The 23,888-nt window shown below is 41.8% G+C and overlaps 1 protein-coding gene across 9 annotated transcripts in view; it reads left to right on the plus strand.

Moving 5' to 3' along the window:
* The window catches only part of LOC144527050 (receptor-type tyrosine-protein phosphatase mu), a 158,018-nt gene that overhangs the window by 119,207 nt on the left and 14,923 nt on the right, over positions 1 to 23,888 (plus strand). For 2 of the 9 annotated variants that reach the window (XM_078264892.1, XM_078264895.1), the window contains 10 exons: positions 529 to 609; positions 1,288 to 1,314; positions 3,019 to 3,030; positions 4,220 to 4,413; positions 6,016 to 6,024; positions 8,337 to 8,424; positions 9,409 to 9,485; positions 13,564 to 13,600; positions 19,811 to 19,908; positions 22,658 to 22,774. In XM_078264892.1, coding sequence (XP_078121018.1) covers positions 529 to 609; positions 1,288 to 1,314; positions 3,019 to 3,030; positions 4,220 to 4,413; positions 6,016 to 6,024; positions 8,337 to 8,424; positions 9,409 to 9,485; positions 13,564 to 13,600; positions 19,811 to 19,908; positions 22,658 to 22,774 — 740 coding nt within the window. Of the gene's footprint in view, positions 1 to 528; positions 610 to 1,287; positions 1,315 to 3,018; positions 3,031 to 4,219; positions 4,414 to 6,015; positions 6,025 to 8,336; positions 8,425 to 9,408; positions 9,486 to 13,563; positions 13,601 to 19,810; positions 19,909 to 21,616; positions 21,623 to 22,657; positions 22,775 to 23,888 lie in introns of all 9 variants that reach the window. The other 7 variants (XM_078264898.1, XM_078264900.1, XM_078264893.1 and 4 more) reach the window with 4 other exon arrangements.

Genomic DNA, 23,888 nt, shown 5'->3' on the forward strand with positions numbered 1-23,888 from the left:
CTCTCCATGACCTTACATGGCTGTCAATTGTGTTATTTGGGCTCAAAACATCACAGTTGAAAGATTATAGTCCTAAACATACTGCAACCATAACCCAAACCCCATTAGCATGGCAGTTGGCTGTGTTGATGTTGCATGAAGAGTCCCTATTCTGTTAGGAGAGAAGATGACAAACATTTACTATATTGGCCATATTAGTATTGCTGTACTCTGGTACATTAACAGTAGTAATGGGAAGTAGCTTACCACATTTACTAAGTATTTAGTTTTGATATACTTCAACTGTACTTTGTACTCTGAGATTTCCGCTGCCACCACTATAAAGTGAAGGTCAATGGAATTTTGTTTGTTTGCTAACAAATAACATTTACCATAGGGTAAGTGAGACAACATGTTGTAATGATAATGTAATGGTGTTATTTTTCAATTGCTATTTTTCCTTAAGTAAAGGTTCTGAGTGTTACCTCCAGTACTAAGCAATGCTGGACTATTGATTGCCTTGTGTTATGTTCTTTTCTTCATATCTAGCTGGATCATCACCCGCTTCCTTCACGCTGCCTAAAGCCACCACTCTCAGTACTTCAATCCCCACTAACTCCTACTACCCAGGTAAACATACACTGTTTTTCCTCACCCAAATCCTGTATGTCACCCGAGAAGTGTTTATGTATAGAAGCAGTGATGCCGAGTGAAACCAGAAGGTGTGAAATTCAGTCATCATGAAACCTGCAAAAGTGTCAGGATAGATTAATAAGAGACAATATTTCCAAAGAAGTATTAATTAGTTTTATGTTCTTGGTAATGCCTTTTTTATGTAATATACATAATATTAAAGTAATGTGTGGTATGAATGAATTTAAGTGCTTTAAAAATTTGAAAACAATTTCACAAATGAGAAGGTAGATAAATTGACTTTAGATGGGTTTACACCCTGCTACATCTCTGGTTATAACAGTGTTTTATATCACTTTGCCAAGATGGAATTTATCTGTTCAATTATGACTTCCATTTCTCCAAATAATATGCATAATTGTATGTCTTATGTAATCAGATCACAGCTCATTGATTAGATGGCGTAAAGGGCAGCTAGATTTATAATCAACTTGGTGTATAATTAGCTTTTCTGGAAAATATAAGTTTCTTGTTATGCTGCTTGGCAAGAAACCAACAAACTGTCCATTATTGTTTTGTTATTGTTGTTTTTAGTGGATTTAGCTTAGCTTCTTTTATTAACTGCAACTATCTTTCCTCCTCCAACTTCTGCACTTGTTATGGTGGTATGAGCAGATCCCTTTGTACCAACTGCTATCTTAGGTGAGACACATTTTGTTTTCCCATTGCTGTTGATTATTTATTCTTATTTCTACGTTGAAGACAATTACAGTGCATTACATTCATAAGATGACTGTTTAAAGACAAAACCGTGATGACACAAAAGCACAGATTTTGCTTTTTCCATTTTTGGTTTGGTTGGCTCTTTTACTAAGGTTGGCTTCCTCACCTTCATACCTGCCTGCTGCTTCTCCCCGCCTCTTACCCCCCCCCCCCTTCTCTTCCCCACTCTATCCTCCCCTCCCTCCCCGTCAAACAAGGGGCTCTCCTGGGCTGAGGCTGTCTTCACTCCATCCCATCCGCATTGCGTGTCGTGCGTGTGATGTCACATACGTGTTTGACCTCTCATATGCATGGACAGACATGTGGACTGGATGTGGGGGGAGTGTCTAAGGGGGGCAATGGGGGGGCAGTTTGCCCCAGCGCCAAGGCTACAGTGTGCTGAAGCCATAGCAGCTGCACTGAGACACAAACCAATATTAAACAGTGTGAGAGGGAGACGGAAAAATGCTCTTTCTTGGCCCCTCTCACTAAGAATTTCAGAAACGTTCGGTTAGCTGTGCTGCCCTCCCCTCCCTCCCCTCTCTCCTCACTACACATCTAACTTCCCTCCCTCCCTCCAAAACAACAACCTTTTCTATTATTCTTTTTAATGTCGCTCCCCCTGCCTTTGGCTAACTGCTAGTGACCTACTTGTTTTTGTTTTGGTTTTTTTGTTGGTGTTTATTCATCCTGTTCAGTGATAAAATAGAATTATAAAAAAGCATTTTGTTCTTCTGTTAATTATTACTGGCTTTGTTGAATATGCACAGCAGCCCAAAGTGCAGCATCTTAAACGAGCAGATGCTTTTTATACCAGCGGAGCACATAATGTAGCTACTAAGTGGGGCACTAGAAGTGTAATAAATTAATACTCAAGGCCAAGAAGAAAGATGCAATAAGCAACTCTACTCCAGCTTCACCACAAGCACCATAACTGCATTTACAAGTACATAACTTTTTCTCCCGCATAAGAGCAACTTAAAGCAGTATCTTTCATCATTGTGACAGCTGCTTATGTTAGTTCCACATTTAATGAAGCATGAAACAATTAACATGAAATTACCACAGCCAGAAAAGGTTACATGCTTTCAGTTGTGACACACTCAGTCACAGCATTGTCTCTTCAGTTGAGGTTAATGATTAAAACTGATTAGATCATAAAGGATTGGTAATGTCTTTTTATTTTATCACAACTTCCTATTTAAAAAAGAAAGAGGTGTCACGACTAGCACATGCAAATATAATTATAACAATTGGAGAAAGAAATTCAAAATGTCAGGATATTCAAAAAGTTCTATCATTAAAATATGCAAGTCACAGGTTTGAAACAGCTTGTTCCATAGACGACCAGTATTTCACTATTATTTTCTCCCTTAAAATCCATGACTTCCTTGTTTTGTTCTTTTACTTTTGTCTTGCACTGTTGAACTTGCCCCATCCATCCACTCAACATCCCCCCTTGACTAGGCTTTTTACCTAGGTAGTCTGGACTGAGATGGCATGTGATCTTGCCCTATAGCGTAGCTCTAGAACACTCTACTGTAACAGGTACTCATGCTGTATTGTTGCTTATCCCCTCTCTCCTCTCTCTTCTCCTCTTTCTCTTTACATACATAACCTCTTATGTATCTGCTATCTAAAAAGTGCCCATTAATGGTAAGTTTTCCAAGTGGGCCCTGGGTTGGGGGAAAGGAGGTGGTGTTTACTCAGAAAGCAAGCCGAAAGTGAGAGGCTGCTTCTGACATGGGCATTTATTGCATGACCAGTTGACATGTTAGCATCTCACCACCCTCTGTACCGTGCCACCAAGCCACCATTAGCCTAGCATGGTCAAAGTACATACAGTGCCCCATGGCAGCATCACCCCATGCATTTTCCTACCATATCCGCTTCCCTCCTAGCTTTGATTTTATTTTTTTTATTTTATTTTTTTCTCGGGGAAGAACGGGTGGCAGGGGTTGAATCCACGCTGTGTTTGTGTGATGCTTCTGACGGTGCCTGCTACGACATGCTCACTGTGGCCCACCACACCCACCTCACATCCTCCTCCTCCTCCTCCTCCCATGTTTCTGGACACCCTCCATCGTCCGCTGGCTCCCACCAGCATCTGTGCCTCATGTCTGCCACTGACTGGATTACAGTATGAAAGAGCTGGAATGAACTCTGACTCTCAATATGAGCTGCATCTCAAACCAGCAAACTGTACTGCCAGTAAAAAAAAAAGTCAACTTGTTGTTTTACAGCATCTTCATGTGGATTTTTACGCCCGCTCTATACTGTTTCTTGCAGTTGAGGGCCGCTGACTCCTTTTATTCTGACAGTAGCCATATTAATTGATTGACATATTAATTTAACAGTTGAAGTGCCTCGTATTAAAGGGCCTCGTATTTGAATGGCTATAGGCTGCCAAATAGTACAGTAGGCCTGTAATATTCAATATTTTCCAGCCACACACTGAGACAGATGGACCTGAACCTTCCCACCACATGACTCATCCTATTACTCAATGATGTTGTGTTGTTGTGACCATCCATAACAAACAGATTACTAGTTGAGAGTTGTTTGTCAATCTGGAGGGTGGTGACATAATGCTAAACAGTAAATGAGATAATGTGCCATCTGTTAATGGGAACAGTTGTACCTGAGATATGAACTGGCAGAAGAGGGACAACGCCTAGGCAACCAAACTTCCCTTTATATGTTAAGTAACCACTGCCATTTGCTGCTTCAAACGTTATGTCACCCATATGTATCTGATAACAATATACTGATAGATCATGCAATGCTAGCTCCTACATCTCCATCCTGACCTGCTCTGGCCTGTCCTTGTTTTTGTGTCCCACAGATGAGAGCCAGAACATGGGCAGCGACACTAGCAGTCTGGTGCAGTCGCATACTCACTCCCTGAGGAAGCGGGAGCCAGTCGATGTGCCGTACCAGACGGGCCAGCTGCACCCGGCGATCCGCGTGGCAGACCTCCTTCAACACATCACCCAGATGAAGTGCGCCGAGGGTTACGGCTTCAAGGAGGAGTATGAGGTAGGACACAACCCAGCTGTCATCCCCCACTATAAAGGTTGCAAACACAAATAAAGCCTGGTTGATAGACTTGTAACATTTCCATGGAAATTCTTAAGTGGAAAAGTTTCAGTCTAATATAAGACTTCATCTGTGTCATGGTGTACAATCCTATGTCTTTTTCTCTGTATCCGTCTCTCCGTTTCTGTCTGTCTCTCTCTCTGTTTTGCACCGCACAGCACAACTGTTTTGTTTCTCCCCAGATGCACTTTTATGATAAATTGTTAATGTACCCTGTCTCAGTGTGTTTACGGTGTGATTCTTTTTGTTGTTCATCTGTTCCTTGTTGTTTGCAGCGATTGTGCACTGCGTGCATGTGTTGTGTGCATGTGTCAAATGCTGCTGTCCCGGTACCCCTTGAAGACCTAGCTGTAGACCCCCACCCACACACACACACACACACACACACACACACAATGTAAGCAACAGCTAACTGTGTGTTAGCCATGTCCCCTCCTTTATTTGAATCAGGTCCGATTAGGCTCCGGCAGCCTGCTGCTCTCTAAAGACTGTTGTCACACAACAGCATTCGGAATCTGACACCATGCCTCTCGCTGACACCAAAACAAAAAATTTTGCCCCAGAAGAGCATCACTCTCATTTCCTCTCATTAGCGCGGGAGGCTGGCAGGGCTTGGCGGCACTCCAGCATCGTCACCGTCCCCCAGCACCACACCAGCCAGCCTCATCTCACCCCGATGCCATGTTGTAACAGACTGTCTTTAAGCTTTACTTTTTAAAGCCTTGAAATATCTCATCCGTATCACTCCACACTGGCCCTTTTCACTGATATTAGTTTTACTTTTTTATTCTTACATCGTCTGTCTTTCTTTATCACCTTCCTCCATCCTGATCTTCTCTTTTTTAACTTGCATCACATCTTTTTTTTCACCCTCTGAACCTATTCCCTGTACCTCTTATGTCCTCTCTCTGGCTTCAACTCTTTTTCTGTTACTTATCTCCACCTCCCGCATTCTTTCCTTGCTTTTCTCTCTCTCTTCCTCTCCCTACCTGCTTAGTTCTACTATGTGTGGGCCGGATTTATCAGTAATTAACTCCCAACTTCCCCCTCACGACTGCAGGATTAAATAATGCAGCCTCCCATACCTGCAGCATCAGATCATTGAGGGTCTGAAGTTCTTTGGGCTGCCCTCCGGGCCTAATCCATTATGGATAAAGGTGTTTTGGGTTCACGCGGCCGGCATTGCATGGATGCATAACAGTCAATCAAAAGGAAGCAACGCCACAGCGAATGATTGGACCAGGTCCCCCTTACCCTGTTGTCATCTAACTGTCCACAGCCTGTTGCAAAAAAAAGGCCCGGCGGATGCTTAAAGTGTGTATCGGAGCTCTTTCTCACTTTGCTAGAGCGATTCATTTGTATCTTGTGTTCTGCTGCTGTCTTCTCTATATCAATCTGTTTTAAGGTTAATGCCCTTTTTAATCGTTTATTATTGATGATGAGATTGGAGCCCAGTGCACCTCTAAACCTGTTGACTTACACTGTACTATATCTCTCTCTGACCCATGCTTCTTGTTATTCTTTACGTTAACTTTGGATCAGATAAACGAGGTAAGCCAATACTTTTGGTTATTTGTGAGTTGTTGTTTTTTTTTAAACTTGTAGATGATATCACAAACCTGACAGATTGATGGTGCTTGTTGGCTATTTTTTAAGGCCCTGTGGGATTACATCATCTGACATATATGATCTAGTCTGAAAAGGGCATTTACCAACAGAAGCTATGCAAAGTTACCAAAGTATTTGACAGTCCACAGATGATATATGTGAAATAGTGATATTTTTTAAAATTTCTTTTTACTTTTGTCACGTCAAGTCTTTACAATGTCACTGTGAAATTTCTTTTTTTCCATAATAAGAAACTGAGATCCATAAATGCTCCACAACTAATGTTTCTTTATAAAGCTTTTCAAAAGCATACTTATTACCACACCAGTACAATGAAAAGAAAGAGCCAAAAAAATAATTTGGATATTAATGACTCACACCAGCAATTTCTGACACTGTACTAGTTAATTACAAATTAAGGTGGGGGTCTACAAATTCATTAGTGTGTTTCATTATTACATAGCCAAACCCACCAAATCCCAAAGTGAATTTACAATTGGAAAACACCATAAAAAAGGGACACAACACTTTGCACTCTCACGTTGTATACTTCGTAAAAGTTTTTCAGTAAATGATTAATTCAGAATCAAATCGCTAAACAAGTCTGCTTCATTGTGTTACCATCCTTTTTTCTTTTGCCATGGTGTGTATTTTATGCCAAGTTCTCTGTTGTCGCTTTACTATACGTAGGTTTGCATAGTGATTATAAGCAGAGAAAGTACTGTGCTTTTCACTTACTTCAAGTGTTTACAGACAAAGAAACACCATAGCAGACATACCGTGCTGGGACTGGAGTACAGCAGGTAGCCTGTAATTAAAAACACACCATGTTGGATCTGGGCCAATGGGAATAATTTGAGGATGGTGAATAACTACCTGCAGAGTAATTATAGTAAAGGACAACACTGACCTTTACTACGAAATAATTTTTACAGGTGGAGCCAGCCGTTGTTTTTCAACCACTGTCTGATGAATTTTAGGCAGCCAATTATTCCCAGTGTGGGTATACAGCCTTTAAATTGAAAGCCTTCATATATTCTCTACCTCTTGTGACACTAGCTACTTTATCACCATAATTTATTTTTCTATTTTCAGGCTCTAAACAGCCTGAGGAATGAGACCACAGCATCTGAGACAGGCAGGGTCACTCAGTTTAAGAGAGAACTATTATAAAGTTGCCATGTATTGCCTTTTGGCTTGAAGATGATTTGTCTTCAGATGCTTGATATTAGACCTGTATCCTTCAGAGTGACAGACAGAATGACATTGGCCCGTGCACTTACTCAAGACATACTGCCACCGGAGAAAGGCCGATATAATCCATCTCTGAGACATGCTTCCATCTTCACTGGAAGTATGTGACATAATTTTAGCATAATAAAGCTGTTTCTCAGTGAAATCACTAATCCTTAGGACTTAATACGTCCTTGTTTGGTGTCGAAGGCGTTTATTTGCCAGACAAACGGCCTGCTGCCTGCCTGTAGCACTGAGATGAATAAAACCATCAAGTCCTAGAGCAGTGATGATTGAAGACAATGCCTCCTGCTCTCTCAGACTAAAGGGAGCTCTCTAGAAAATCTGTTCAACCTCCGAATCTTTACTTGCAGATGGTCTGCATTTTAATGTAATAGCTGACATTGTAAATGTGCAATCGCTGACTATCAAAAAGCCAGAACAATAAAATGTTTTTGTCCTGGCTAGTCTGCTTGGAGCCAACCCCACCCTCCCCTGCTGAACAGCGGTGGGCTGGCAGTGGAGATGTATTTTCATAATTTGGCTTAATTGTGCCTGGTGTGCCATCAGAATGGAAATCTCCCCAGCGAGAGATGATAAATATTTCATGAGGGTAATCTGAGCGGAGCAGTTTTGATCTGCAGACGATGAGCTGGCTTTATTTTTCCCCGCGACGGGCTGATTGAGTCCTTCAGATGAGGCAGACAGACAGCCGCTGCGGTGGCCCCGCCCGGCAGAGCGGCGTAGGGGGAGAGGTTTGAGCGTGACACCCGCCGCTTCTGCCCTAATGGCACTCGCTGTTTGACACAGCTCCCCAGGATCCACCACCCTCTTTGTGTTTCATATCTAATAATGATGTGAATATATCTCTCCCCGTGTCTTCTTTTCTATTGCCAATGTTCCCTTTCTTTTTTTGTAGCGCTGAAAGAGGAAGACTGTGTTCTTTAGCCTGGTTATCATTTAGAGTGCTCGCACATGACACCATATTTCATCTCCCCCCTCTCTGTTTTCTGTCTTTTCAGAGCTTTTTTGAAGGACAGTCTGCACCATGGGACTCTGCCAAGAAGGATGAGAACCGCATGAAGAACCGATATGGGAATATTATTGCATGTGTGTACAAAGCACCTCCTGAGCACTCATGAATTTTTGTGTGCCGTTCCCATTCTTCTCGCTGATTTATTGGCCAGGCTTGTGACTCTGGATAAATATAAGCTGCTCAAACAGAGTTTTATTATCAGCCAACGAGAGCAGCTTTGACCTTTCCAATCTACTTTTATATTCATCCTTTCGCAGTGTCTTTTCAGTTATGAGAAATAAGCCGTGTGGCATAAGGAACATAACATGAAGACTCTGCAATGTTTATAAAAATGTAGAATTTGATTTCATAATTAGTTAATGTCGCCTATCTAAACTTGAGCTGAGCTGCGACGCAAATTTGCCGATTAATGCTGATTGGACAGTTCATTTTAAGCCTCTTTAATCACTGCTGACACAGAAGAACCTTTGAGAAAGTTACTTTAACGTTATGTTGCTTAATATAACAATGCAAATGATCTTAAATACCAAAAATTACAACATATTCAATTTCTTTGAATATGAACATAATCTAGAATCAATGTTGCATGGTTTTCGTTTCACAAATGTATCTTAACATGGACTAGCCTACTTGACGGTTTCCACATTCTGTTCTCACCCCATTCTTCCCACTGACCTTATTAACCGTTATTTAAACGTTTATAAAGTCTTTCATCGAGCAACTTTCATACACCTAAGGTCAGTGAGTTCCAAAAATATGATTTTAGTTTTAACTTCTTAATCCTAATTTCATATAATCAAGGTATTAAATTGACAGCAGCACTATTGTGTTTGTCATACAGGCTCAGTCACATGACAGCAGCCATTTATCAGCCATGTTGCATTTCTACAACTCTGTTTTCACTCGTGCCCCGGCATGATGCCAGTCAGGTCACTACTCCATCATCACTTTCTGTTCCTCTGTTTTACTCTCCGTCCCTCTACCGCTTTCCTTCTCATGATGCCCTCGTTAATATGATTAATTCAACGCTGGTTTCTTCCTCTCTGCCTCTCTTCCAGATGATCACTCCCGTGTCAGGCTGCAGGCCCTGGAGGGGGAACAGAGCTCCGATTACATTAATGCAAATTACGTTGATGTAAGTACACACACCAGCCAGTGCCACCAACGCAAAGGTCACTGCGCTCTCTCTCGGGGAGAGAGAGGGCGCTGGTGCCGCCGTCCCAGGGGGCCTGAGGGATAGAGCAGCCCCTACTGCCTGCCCATCACATGCACACACAAAGACAGAACCAGACACACACACACACAGTGCCTTTATATTCAACTTTAGAGGGCTGCTACTCTTTTCATTGGGTAAATTAAGAGCACTGAAGATCAGAGGCTGACAGCGCTGGGAGAGAAAAGAGAGAACCAGCACACAGGGGATACTGAGGTTATAGTTTTGGATTTTGCTTTGAACAACAGCATGAACACGTTGTGAAAACCAAAAATGAGAAGAAAAATGGGAGAAATTCCATGGATTAATGAGCAGAAAACGATTGATAAAACTGAAAAAAGAAAACAAGGTACACAGAGAGCACAATGCGGTGCCTTGAACATCACAAATAGAAGCAGATATACAGAAATGAGCATAAAATAATTTTGTTGACTTATATCCATCTGGTCAAAGATTCAACAATTCCTCGTAACTAAATTTCTCTTTGCTTTTCATAACCGACAATATTGCTGTCACAAAAGTGATTCATTTGAACATTTTCTGAATTGCTCTACAGTCAAGGTTTGGTTTAGTGAATAGTGATCATGGTTAAAAGAAATCAACGTTGACTAGTTGGGCTCCAGTGTCAAAGTCTTTGTACTCTAACCATCCACATCAATCTCCTCCCTAAGATGTTTTGTATCATAATAACAAAGTCACACACCTGCTGCCATGTCATTATTTGCACAATCTTGTCATTGTCACGTCTGTTCATTTTAGGCAATTGAACAAGCAACCAATGTCATTTTCTGCTGAGGTTGGTCTTGAGAAATTGCGGAGCTGTTTTTTCAGCCTCACTCTGCTTCACATCCACATAAGGAGGCTGCCTTCTCCTTGACTGTTAAATCTCACGCACAGACTAGTGAATCAAGGTAGACGCAGCAGTTATCTACAGAGGTTTTGTTATACGTCTAACCACCAGAGAGTACTTGCAGCACAGCACTTACATGCACTCAAGTGACTTAGCATACCTTTACAGTAAGTAAAAGTCATTAAAAAGTGGCATGAGACATGCCTACCGTTGAAAACAGATCTAACCCACTATGCTCACACAATATAGAACCTCCTGATCTGACCTGCTATGTTGTTGATAGCAGTGTTAGTAGAAGGATGTGACCAACCACAGCAGCTCATTGGCCTCTTTGAGCAGATGCTTCTGCTCCATGTGTAATGGCCTGGTGATGTACCTGACTCTCTAAGTGCTTTACTGCTCATGAAAGAACTCTCACTCTATCTCCCATCTTCTCTTCCTCCGCCTCTCTAATGTGGTAATTTGTAATCTCTTGTTACGCCTTGAAACATAAATTCATAATGCAAGGTGTGCCACGGCAAATGCAGGGGGCTTAAATTATTTACCTTTCCCACTATTCAGTTTATGGCCCATTATGTTGCGGAAAGGGACGCTGCAGAGAAGACTCTCACAATAGAGAGGGCCCCATTATAAGATAAGAATACACACATATTAAAGAGGGCTCTGATTGAAAAGGATTTCCACTGCTCTGCCAGCTTCATTGAAAAAGTACTTAGTAGAAATGCAGGCAGATGGGTAATGATGTTTTTGCTCTTCAGGAAGCTTTTTAACCCATCTAGAAGCCTGTCCTGCCCAATAAACTCTTATGTGTAGAACATTTCCCACAGTGTTTGTTATTGTACTCTATTATACCACCGATTATTTCGAGTCATATACGAGTAAGCCGAGCCAGTGGGGTATGTTTCTTTTCTCTGCAGCTGATTGAGTATTTTCATAAGCATTTAGGAGGCAAGGAAACGTAGTGTAATAGCCTGTTGTCTGCAGAGTTGTGTTTGCATGCACAACACAAAGAGATTTGCTGGGGTTGTGCACTGTATACTAAAATAACGGAGTGATATGCAATGCAGTGACCAGAAATGAAGTCACTCAGGTACCCCTAACCCCGTCTCCTAAAGATTACTTTCATATACAGTACAACTAATTTGTATTCCCAAAACTATTTTTTTAAATCAGCACATCATACCCAATGTATCTGCAAAATGTCAACACATTTTATTCATTCGTCACTGCTGTAGCTACTCCTGACAACTAGCACCCTGACTGACCTGCTGTTTGTGATTTACCCAACCCAATTTTATTGAGAAATGTTCACGGTGTAAATTTTGACACAGAGCCTTCTACAACAGTTCTTCCCAACTATTTTGGTTTGTGACTCCCTCACACCTCTACGTGCAACCCCCGGCACAGATCACAGTCAAGTGTTGACATGAGCCATTTTCTTTTCTACTCAGATTGTTTAATTTGTTCATTCGTTGTGCATAACCACAAAGAACTGCAACAAATTACCACAAAATAACTGACACACAATAAATTCGGGGCCTCTTTGGGTCTGCGGCCTGAGGGCAGTTTCTCACTTTGCCCTTTTATCCAGCCTTGCTTCCCTATGACTTCTGTGCATAAGGATGTTACACTTTGCCAGTGAACATAATAGAGGCAGCATTTACTCTGTTTTCTCCAAATTGTATTTGGCAAAGCAAATAAGTAGTACATCAATGTATTCTGTGTGTAGGTTATAGGGTTGGTACCCCAGATTTGTAAAGTGGGCTATCTAATCATATTCAGACTGAAAATACAAATCTATGCCCACAGGCAAAAATATTTAATTCTGCATATTTTAGACATTCTACATCCCACTGTCAGTGAACACAATTAAAGTAAATGATCATTGTAATAAGCAATGTAGCAAAACACAAAGAGCATAACACATTTAATTTCCCTTTAGTAATAGACATATCCCTGGAAACAAAGCATGTGCAATTAATAATTTCAATATGGACATTTCTGCATTTATCTTTGTGTTGATCATGAAGAAACACTCTTATGAGCCTCAAGTAACATGCGTCTAAAAAGCCGCAAGTCCATTTATAGTAAGCTCTACTCACCTGACAGTCTCTGTCATTTATAGTAAGCTCTACTCACCTGACAGTCTCTGTCAGGGCCCTCCTTTCTTCCTGTCTCTCCCCCTCTAATCCGACGGCGTTCTGGGCCTCCACTTTACTTGACAGAACTTACATGAAAGCACAAACAAATCTCCTCCTCGGTCCAGAGATAAAGAAGTCATTAAAAATGGAGGACAGTTGAATGAGCTGAAAGAGCCCTGTGGATGAGAGAGAGAGTGAGGAAAATATCCTTTGTGTCTTTCTCCCTTCATTGGAGGAGTGTTAATCACAGTCCAAGTTAAATTGAATATGAGTGAGATAAGCAGAGCAGCAGGGGTGGGTAGGGGTGGGGGGAGAAGACAATCAAGAGGAGGCAGGGCCGCGGAAGAGCCTTTAAGTCCTAATGTTTTGTTTCCTGCCTCATATCTCCGGAGAGAAGACAAGGAATTGGACAAATACAACTTGAAGGGATTAGAGTAATCCATGAGACTAGGGGCCTATTGTGAAGATCAGTGCTGTTAGTTGTATCTTGGGGATTATCAACACTTTGGCTGCTTACTCCAGAGGTGTGCTGCATATAGAGTCTGTGATGGAGAGTGTTTGTGCATTTTGTATCCATCAGCATCCACTAGCTTTCAGTCATGCATTTTCCTCCCTCAAGAAAGAAGTCAATGGGCATAGAGTAGCAAACAGCTGGCAGCCTGACTATGCACAGTGCTTCTTAAGAGCGGCACACACAATTTTCAAACAATTCCTCTTAAGGTGGAGCAACAGTGACGCAATGTTTTTGCTGCAGAAACGTGACATCTGAATAGCAACAGCTGATAACTGGGGTTTCATACAGTTTAAGTCTGTTCTGTTCAGTGATGTATGTAAAGTGTACTGTTTGTAAGTTTGTGATTTTGTTAACTTGAGTTTGCATGCAAAGGTCAACCATTGTCAGAAAATAGACTAAGACAGTGTGTGTTTTCTGAGTGAGATGGCCTCACCACAGCTGGTCTTTTATGAGTAGGAAGAAAGTGACACTTCTCCCCCTTTTTTCTGTTTTCAGGGCTATCACAGGCCAAATCACTACATAGCCACACAAGGTAAGAATACAACTTAAAATTGCAAGGCACTCTGGGTTTGAATGAATGGGCGGTGAGAATTAAAGGCTGTCTTGTTTGTTTGGGTGGAAGGATGTGTGCAGGTGTTTTTCGAATATCTCTCGGAACATCCCCATCGTTGTTTACATACGCTCTTGCAAACTCCTCTTTGATGCTCAGTCAAGTGTGTGTTTGGGGAATCTGGTACTGCTCAGTGCACACACACTCACATTCACACACACTGACACACACTTATGGACCTCTGAGCAAGCAGAACAGCACGCTTTCTCTCCCCTGCCTCTTCCCTCTTTCTTTCCATCGGTGGTGTGGGAGTGATTAATCAGGCAGTCTGGGAGAAAGCTGAATAAATAAATGGATTAGCTGACATGTACAGGCACATTTTGTCACTGTGTTAATCTGGCCGGCAGATTCGCAGGGCGAGGAGCACTTACCCTGACCCAAGAGGTTAAGTCTGATTGATGGTTAATTGTTATGAATTTTGCGTCAAGTGCCTCACTCCCACACAACGTGTGCATGGGGATTTTGCGTACCACTTTAGAGAGAACAAATCAGTGGAGGGGGGGGGGAAAAAGTAAGAGGCATTTTTGCGAAGACGCCTTAATGGATTCACAATCTGCTTTGGTGGAGCTGGGAGTTGCATAATTACCTGTTTATTAGTGCATTGCCTCTCTTCCTCAGTATCTCAATTAAAGCAACCCTATGTTTGCTCTTACTTCAGAAAGAGATGGCATACCAATCGGGCAGCGGCCGCTCAGTTTGTCTGTTTGCATGTATGCACAGCACCTGTTGTACACTGACCACTGAGTCAAACCTAACCATCTGCCAAGTGCCGACTCTCTCTCGCAGGGCTTCAGTTCACAAAAACAAGCCACTTTATAAGGCACAGTCACCTGAAAGGATTTCAACTGGATTATTATGACTTCTATAATTGTCCTATAGTCATTAAGAGCATTCCATATTTCATTGAAAAATATGCATATGGAGATCAGCAGTCAAAGAAACCCTCTCTAAGATGAAAAGCTTGAGAAGCCAAACATGTTTCCATTCAAATTAATTAGCAAATGTTTTCTCATTGAGCTTGCATAATAAGTCCTCATTTTCCAACAACAGTTTTGCCAACACTGTGTATAGCCATCCAGTACCAAAGAGAGGGTGTGTGTGTGTGTGTGTGTGTGTGGGAACATCTGTATTCTCTGGGAGAGCAGGCCCTTTTATAATTCATCATCAGCTCTGGCAGACTGACAGGAAGGAAGGAAGGAAGGAAGGCTCAGTCTGCTGACACTGAGGCAAAGAGCAGCCCGAGATGATAGGGAAGCTAGACACAGACGTGTCTCTCTCAGTCAGACAAACTGCATACTATAACACCTGAAAAGAGCACCTGGGCATTGGCATAGTTGCTGAAAATCAGGAAGTAGTCTCTTCTCCCCCAGTAGTTTTTCCCAAGTTTTTCAGTGAGTGACACTTTCACTCAAGTCCACTGGGACCAGCGGTAGCTCAGAAAATGATGATACCCGCAATAGTGCTGGATAAGCTAAAAAATCTTTGTCATAAATTGGTTGTGGGGTGGGTTGAGGATGTGCTTAATATGGCAGACGTGTGGGATAACGTTGTCCCCGTTCTCTTATGCTATAAACGACAATGACACTCATTAGTTTGGGGTTTATTGATGAGTCCCTTTGCTCTGTCAAGGTGACAATGGCAGGTAGAACAGCTGTCACTCCATAAAAGCCTCATCACCCAAGCTCCGCTCCTCATTATGTAGGTCATTCTCTCATCCAGGTTTTTTTTTTTTTTTTTGCTACAACAGTACAACAACTGACTTTCAGTAACGCCAACTGCAGCTCACCTACTTAGCAGATTGAGAGCGTGCATGTGGCTCAGCCATGGGCTCAGCCCTCCCAGTTCGCCGCCTTGCCTCTGTCCATTTTTATGTCCTGCGTATCGCTTAAATACCGATCAGACATGAGCTTCCTCCTGGTGTAGACTGTGAATTACACTGAAGCTGGGGTGCAAACAGCTCTGATAAGCTCCTGCATCCTCCTGGTGATGTGGAAAATATTCATGATGTGGGAAAGGGTTCAATTTCATCAAGCTTTCCCCCTCTGGTCTTCTCTGCTCTTCCCTCCCCTCCTTCACAAGCACCAAATGTCACCAGCAGCGCAAAAGTTTATTTTTTATTATTTACAGGTTAACAACCTCATAGCCCAACGGGGGGTACGGGGGTGGGAGATAGAAATAGAGAGATAGCAAATCAATGATAAGTGAGTGTACATTATGCCAAAGTCTGCTGCATGTAATATTAATGGGCAAGAGGGGAACATAGCGCCGGCGTGTTTGTCTGTGAGTGTGTATGCGCGCATGTTGATCGGGAGTTTTGCAGCGTACCAGGCTGGGGGATTTCTGCAGCTGTCACACTCCTCGCTTCTGAGGATGAACAGGCCTAGTCCCAAAACACGACGACGGCTGCAGCAGCATTAGCTCTCTGACAGCTGGAAGTGAAGCTTCTGCTGGTGTTCTTCCTCTGTGAAGTTCCTCCTCCAAACTTCTCCAACGAGGCTCCATGCACACCGTACTAGAAACACTGCTCTCACCCTGTAGTTCCTCAAGTGAACTCTCGAACCAATTACCCTCCTAACCTGTTGCTAAAACCTTTACGACTGTAAACATTTCCTCAGTGAGGCTCTTTCTCAAGATGATTTGTTTGTTTGAGGCTTCTTTAAGATCCATACATCTGCACGTCTCCCATGTCAAAGTCACACACTTTGTTTAGCCAACCATCCGCCCTTATGTCCACCAGAAGAGGTTCTGTGGCACTATCACAACATTATGTTACTTCTGCCTTTGCTCCTGACAAGCAACAGTCATTATTCACATAATCACAAGAGGTTGTCTGTGAGGAAAACGTAGGTCACAAGTGTTTTTCCTAAAACATTTTCGAAGATGTAAATATTAATTTATTCATTAATTTACTATAAAAAATTTTTGTTTGAGATGTTTGTTCTTATACACCTGTTTATCAAGAGCCATACTTACTTCCTTATGACTGGCATCAAGTTTAGCGCTGCCCAGTGTCTCCTCCTCACCTATTCTCCATCTCTTTATGTATATGGAAACACAAATTGGCTGGCAGGAGCCTCCCATTGGATGATTTACCATATAATGCCAAGTGTTATTGTGTTACTGAAGTCCTACACACCAGCTGTCCTGCTTCGTTGTCTCGCTCTCCCAAACTTCTCAGCAGTGTGTATCCTCCCTCTGGACAAGTGTAGGAGGTAGCAGAGTGGGTGGTTCAATTATATTGGGTAGTTATTGGATAGACTGAAAGTGACTGGAATTGGAGATTGAGGTCCTACGATACAATCAAGATGAACCATCTCATGCATAGCAGAGGGAATGTGGGAATACAAATGGAAGATGTTAATGAGCTTTGTTCCAAATTTATAGATATCCAATTGGGATGGAAATAAGACAGCAGAAGTTCAATTCTCAATTAAAAAAACAAAATATATATATATATAATACTGCGAAATGTTCTTGTTTTCAAAAAAGAGACACATGAACAGGCTGGCAGCACAGACATGATTGTGGAGATGATTTATTTTGAATCATTTGTCTTTTTCCAGCAAAAAAAGTCTCCTGAATTTCATTGCGTTTGTGAAATATTGAAGTGATTTAAACTATGTCGCATGAGGCTGTGCCTCAGTGCAGTTGGAGGATAGACAGTCAAGAACCACTTAGGCACCACAGAAAGCAAATCAAACCTAGCTTGATCAATCAAGTCATTAAAATGGTGATGGCACTTTGTTGATGCCCTGAGGGAAATGAGGTTGTTGCAGAAGACCTAGCAAATAAGGAACACAAATACTACAATAATAGAAAAAGATGCTGGACCACCTGGTGTCTGATAGCTTGTCCTATAAATTATCAAACAATTACATACTGTAAAACCTTTATTTATTTATTTTTGGGGGCATGTTTGCCTTAATTTGATAGTTTAATTAGATAGCGATACAGACAGGAAATGAAGGGGGGGGGGGATGACAATCAAGAAATGTCCCCAGCCGGGATACTGTGGTTATGTAGTATGTGTCTTAACCACTCCGCTACCAGATGCCTCTTAAACCTTAATTTTAAGAAGAGTAACAAATTGTTTCTTCCACCAAGCAAGTAGTCTTCTAGTTCAGTCAGCGTTTGAATAGGAGAAGACATTGTGGCATGCTTTGTCCTGCTCAAGTAGAGCAGCCAATTTGCAATTGCAAGTTTTATTTACCCTGGGAGGGTCTTCGTGGCTGAGTGGTTAAGATGTGTATACCAAATACTCTGATTGCAACGATTGCAATTTCATCCACATAGACGCAGAAATGGCCCAGAACACACTTGAAAAAAATTACTGGAAATCTTTTGTCAGTGAGAAATCTTTTACATGATAATGTCAGTGTTGAATCTCACATCAAAGTGTGGAGACTGAACAAACGTTGTCAGCCAAAAACCAATAAAAGGTAACTAAATTGTTGTATGTCAGCTGTTTTTCAACAGGTTTCAGGGGCCTAAAGGCTATTTAATTTATTTACCCCATAAATGACAAGGAAGAAAAACTCTAATAGTTTGTATCTGTGCAATGGCTTAGCCTGCATCTGTCTGTGTGTGTGTGCCCGCGCGCATAATTTGTCATGTCTCCAGGTAATTTGGGCCAACGCAAGAGTATGCACAACTGCAGTGATTTGCATTCACTAATTAATTTGTCAAAAGCATTTTTTTTCACTTGGTGCATGATTAAAACTAATATTAATAATTTTAATTAGCCAGAATAATAATTAGAATCCTATCAATCCACAATTATTGCTCAGTGAAGTTTTAAATATTGGAGGCATTCAATGGCTTGCTGCTCATTTATTTTGATGTTCACCACGTTAGGGTCTGGTTGGGTGGAAAGGTGGGTTTTGAACAGATGAGGTGTAGGGGTAATTATTTTGAGCTTTCACACACACACAAACACAGGCTTTAGCCTCATCTTTAAAAAGATGTATTTGCACTCTCTTGTTTTCATTTGTATTTAAGCCCTCTGCTGTAGAGTAAGCACTTTGCTATGAATCAGCTGTAGGAAGAACTATGAATAAATCTAGTTTGACATGTTTTTCAATGCTCGATCCGAGGAGTGAAAATGAAGGGGACATTCTCTATGAACTGTATTGTTGCTGTAGCACTATAAAACCTCCAAATCCCCTGTGTGTATATTGTGTGCAAGATTTTTTTTTTTTGTCTGCGTGTCTGGCGTGAGGTTCAGAAATCATGTTGCCACAGCGTATACATAAACAGAAGTTAACACCACATGCAATTGATATATTTAAAAAGTAGTGCGGAATAGGGCATTCAAATATACAAACAGTTGCTGTTCATAATCATGAGATTAATATAGGGAAAGATGCACAGATTAAGAAGAACGATGATGAATGATGGAAAATTGTGTATAACCATTTTTAAAATTAATATTTTACCACTCACTGTTCTTCCTGCCAGACTGCTTGTACTTTCAATTTATTGAAATCCTAATACTCCAACATTTTAAACGGCAGGTTGCTTCCAACTATGTGACATCACATTGGGGAAGGCCCTTTCCTATTTGACAATGCCCCCGTGCACAAAGCAAGGTCCATAAAGAAATGGTTTTCTCAGATCGATGTGGAGAAACTTGACTGGTCTGCATGGAGCTCAACTACATACAACACTTTGGGGATGAACTGGAACACCAACTGTGAGCCAGGCTTAATCGACCAACATCAGCGGTCGACCACAGTAATGCTTTTGTGGCTGAATGGGGGCAAATCCCTGCAGCGAGTTTATGTTAGAGGTTCAATCACTTATGGTTGTAATGCTCATGTGACACTTTGTTTGGGTGTCCACACACTTTTGGCCATATAGTATGTATAGTAGTATGTATTGATAGATTAGAAAAACAGCCTGTAGTTAAAAATGATTCAAGTACAATGCACGACCGAGTATACAATTGACAACTCAGATTTCTTTGAAGGTCAAGAGGACAGAATACCTGGATAATGTCTGGTAATAGGAAAATAGCACTGTTGCAATGAGCACTATAAAATGGGTACAGGATCAATAGATAATATGATATGGTGACTGTACGTGTAATTTACTAACTCAAAAATACTCATTCGCGCTCTCTCACCCTCTAAGGCCCCATGCAGGAGACGGTCTTCGACTTCTGGAGGATGGTCTGGCAGGAGAACACGGCAGCTATCATCATGGTGACCAACCTGGTGGAAGTGGGCAGGGTGGGTATTAATTAGATGTTCACTCTAACCACGGATCTTAAATTAGATTACCTTGCCCCCAGTCGATTGGCAGCCGGATTGTATCTCAAGGCAAACGGAGCCATCTTTTTGTTTGATTGCTTTTGTGTGTTTGGACATGAGTGCCCAGATGTTTCTTTGTGTTTGTGTGCTGGCTTAGTGAGGCATGTGTCTCGCGTGCCGCCAGCTCTTTTTCCATCTATCTGATCAGTGAAAAGTGAGGAGAAGCTGATTGATGGCCTTCATTACCAGAGAGGCATCCAGGCAACTGAGTACTGTTTCATCCGAGTGACTCTATAACAGTAGATTATACTCTGCTGTAGGTGCCAGCTCCTACCAGAACCATCTCTTAATGTTGACCTCTTTGGTCGAAAGGCGACTGTTACTGAGTGTTGAGGATGGTTCATAATGTTGAAACTAATTGTAGAGCCTTGCCTTTTTTTTGTTCCCTATAGCATGTGGTCTGCTTTAGAAGAAACCGAAACCCAGAGCCCTACTTCAGTCCTAATTTGTTCCACTTAACTCCCACTGTAGTTCCTCCTGGTTAGGTTATAATCAAGAGAAAATGAAGGTCTTAGCGTACAGTGTAATGCTTTGACTGCCAGGGGATTTTCTCGAAGAATTTTAAACACATTCATGCTGAAAGCCCCTTAAACACAGGCACACCTTGATTTCGCTGATGTGCATTTTTGGTGGGGCTTAAATGTAGCAGAGCTGATAATGATTCATGGGCCCATCTCTAGGTACCTCATTAGGCCGTTCTCTACAGTAGCTGAGCCCGCCCCGCCCCACACCTTCTCCACACCTGCTTAGCTGCGGTGCAGTCCTCAGTGGGCCCCGGCCCCCAAACCGTCTGTTATATGATCCTTGTCCAATGGCGAGCGGTAGGCACAGTTGGTCACAGTGACGGTGGCTCCTCAGAGGGCCCCATAAAAATCACTCCGCCATATCACAGTGGGCCATCTGCTCGGCACAGTTGCTGATGAATTCTGGGAAATCCTGGCACACACAGCCTCTGTGTCCCGCTGGTTTCACATAGGGGCGGCGCTCAGCGTACTTTGATGTATGAGAGATTTGGTTTGGAAGGTAGTGTGCTGATGTGTGTGATGAGGTGATGCTACGCGTGCTTCTTTTCCATACACCTTATCCGTATGAGCGAATGAGTTCAAGTGCCGTGCACACACATAGTCACACACTCATAAGTGTGGCCGCACAAAGAAGAACATCTGTGTGTTCGCTGGCATAATTTAGCCCAAAGGCTAATTCCCCCCAAACCAGGCGCCTCATTCAGAGTGATCTAATAAGGTAATGGCTTTTGCCTAATTCAATCTGGCTGGAAGCGGACGGTGGATTTGTGATTGTCATCGGGGATTAGTCATCAGGGGTGTCAGAGAGAACTGAAAGTCCCCGTCTGTCTGTGTCACTCCACAAAACCAAAATCTCATTTCATTCCTAATCGGGGCATAGACTCCAGAAATGAAAATTGAATCTAGTTGTGGCTGTTGTCGCATTTATCCCTCATCAAAAATTATCATTCTCTGATATACCTCCATGATCTCAATCTCTGTTACTAGCCTTACTCCCTAAGTATCAACAGTTTAATTGAATGGGTGGGAAAGGAGGGGGGTGGGGGTAATTTTACACTATTATGATCCCTAATACAAGTAATAGTTCCAATGGGGGGGGTTAGGTTTCTGTTGGAAAATGTTTTAAACAGCTGAGGGTTTACTATTTCATATAATTATTGGATTGTCATATCTTCTTTATCGAATTGTAGTACACTGTGTTTTTAATGTTTTGTCCTATTTCTCCGCACTGGTCAAAACCTTAAGGTGGACAAATAGTCCCTCCTCAGTGTCTATTCTGCTCTGTTCCAGATTCTGTACAGTCTACCTTTCGACTTATTTTCACATTATCGATGTAAGAAATGAAAAAGCAATAATGTGAGAATGAGCTCTCCATCAATAACCATAATATTCCCATTAACGGCAGATCTTTGACAAGGGGTTGAAACTAATCTCATTTTGACTTCAAAGAAATGCTTCAGAAACTGAAATATCAAGTGGTAAATGCAAGTTGATGTTATGTGACAATTAAGGCCAATTTATACTTCTGCATTAAATCGACACCGTGGGTTGGTACGTGGCGATGCGGACCCTACGCCGGAACCTACACCCTAGCCTGACATGGAGCTCTGAAAAAAATGTTCTACACGTCGCAGTGACGCACGTCACCCTGCTGTGGCTTGGTAGCGTTGCATTTCCCCCTACTCAGTTCTGGGTTCTCATTCTCCATAAACAACATGAAATCAAGGAGAAGGTTAACTTTTCCTGCTACATTTTATCGACCGTGGTCAGAAAGCACAGGGGAGACGTTTTCTCTCGCTATGCCTCTAGAGTCGGTACTAGCTCCACCACACACCCCACACACGCATGCCGGCCCTGCTATTTTCTTAAAGAGATCGACGCACACACCAACAAACAAGTATAAACTTCGGGCCGCTTACGTAGGCTATGGTGAAAACCTCTGCGTGGAGCCTCCACAGAAGCATAAACCAGACTTTATCTTTATTGGAGAAAAAGAAATGATGGCCTGTCAACTTGCAGACATTCAAATAGTTTGCGAGGAAATGAAATAAAGCTTTGTGTGTGCGCGAATGTAAATGCATTGCAATTAGCATATTAATAAAGTGTGCATGTGGTTATAGAACACTTTCTTTTGTCACTCTCAGGTGAAGTGCTGTAAGTACTGGCCTGATGACACTGAGATCTACAGAGACATCAAGGTTACGCTGATAGAGACTGAGCTGCTGTCAGAGTACGTCATCAGGACCTTTGCAGTAGAGAAGGTACACCTTTTAACCTCTATTGTCCACTAAGAGATTCGAAAGGCAACATTTATACAATGCTGAGTACTAGACCTCAACCTCTAGCCATTGAGCAGTTTGGCTGAAGATGTTAATGGGTTATGTGCATAGCTCATAAGCACCTTTTTAAAAGTGTCTTTCCTACTGTGACTTGATTTAAAAAAAAAAAGGAGTTAGTTCTGTTTCAAATGTACCTTTTATTACAACAAGGTCATAGCACTGTGGCGTGTGCTGTCATATGTGTTGTCAATAGTTTCTTTTAAATAACTCAAAATCCTCTCATTACATTTGTTTTCAACTAGCAACAACCAGCATGATTCTGATGTTTTTGTGGTTTTTCTCCCCACACATTTCTAGATTTTAAAGCAATTATTTGAAGGATTTTATTAGTATTGGTATTTATATTGGTTGGTAGGCAGCAATGCATGCAGCTCACAACCCCCATGCCCCAGAAAACACTGAGATGAATGGTTTTGGATTGTACCAATTTTCACCGGAATTGTTCAAATCTTTAACATACAAAAAATGCATGCCCCCAGAATAATATGAAAGCTGATATAATCAATTATATTAAATATATAAAGTAACTCTAAGAGGAGAAAGGCCATGTCAAATAATGCAGTTCACAGTAAAGCCCAACACTGTTGCTAAGGAAGGATAACATGCACTGTTCACTTTATCTAACTAGGCTAGTGTGAGTGTGTGACTCCTTATAAGCCAAAGCAGCAGGCAAGGAGTCGTCCACCTATAAAGTATGGTAAATTTAAATTCCAAAATCTGCTGTTTATATGTTAAACTCACAATGTCCAGATTATAGATGTAACCTGTGTCCTTGGATGGAGCTATGACTGAAAGCACTACAGTACAATAGGTAAAAAAATAAGGCTACAGTTGCCTTGAACATTTTTGCTGTTAGATAAGGAAGGATTTGCTTAACCCCTCATCAACTTTGCCCATGAGGTGTGTGTTTGTATTCAATCCAACTCTGTATTTGCTTTAGAAAGACCTCTCACATCGTCTGCACACTGTATCCTCTGTCTTCTCACCACATCCCCGCCATCCTCTGCTGTGCCTTGTGTGTTTAACATGATGACTC

Source organism: Sander vitreus, chromosome 12 (assembly GCF_031162955.1).
Source record: "Sander vitreus isolate 19-12246 chromosome 12, sanVit1, whole genome shotgun sequence".
Lineage (NCBI taxonomy): Eukaryota > Metazoa > Chordata > Actinopteri > Perciformes > Percidae > Sander > Sander vitreus.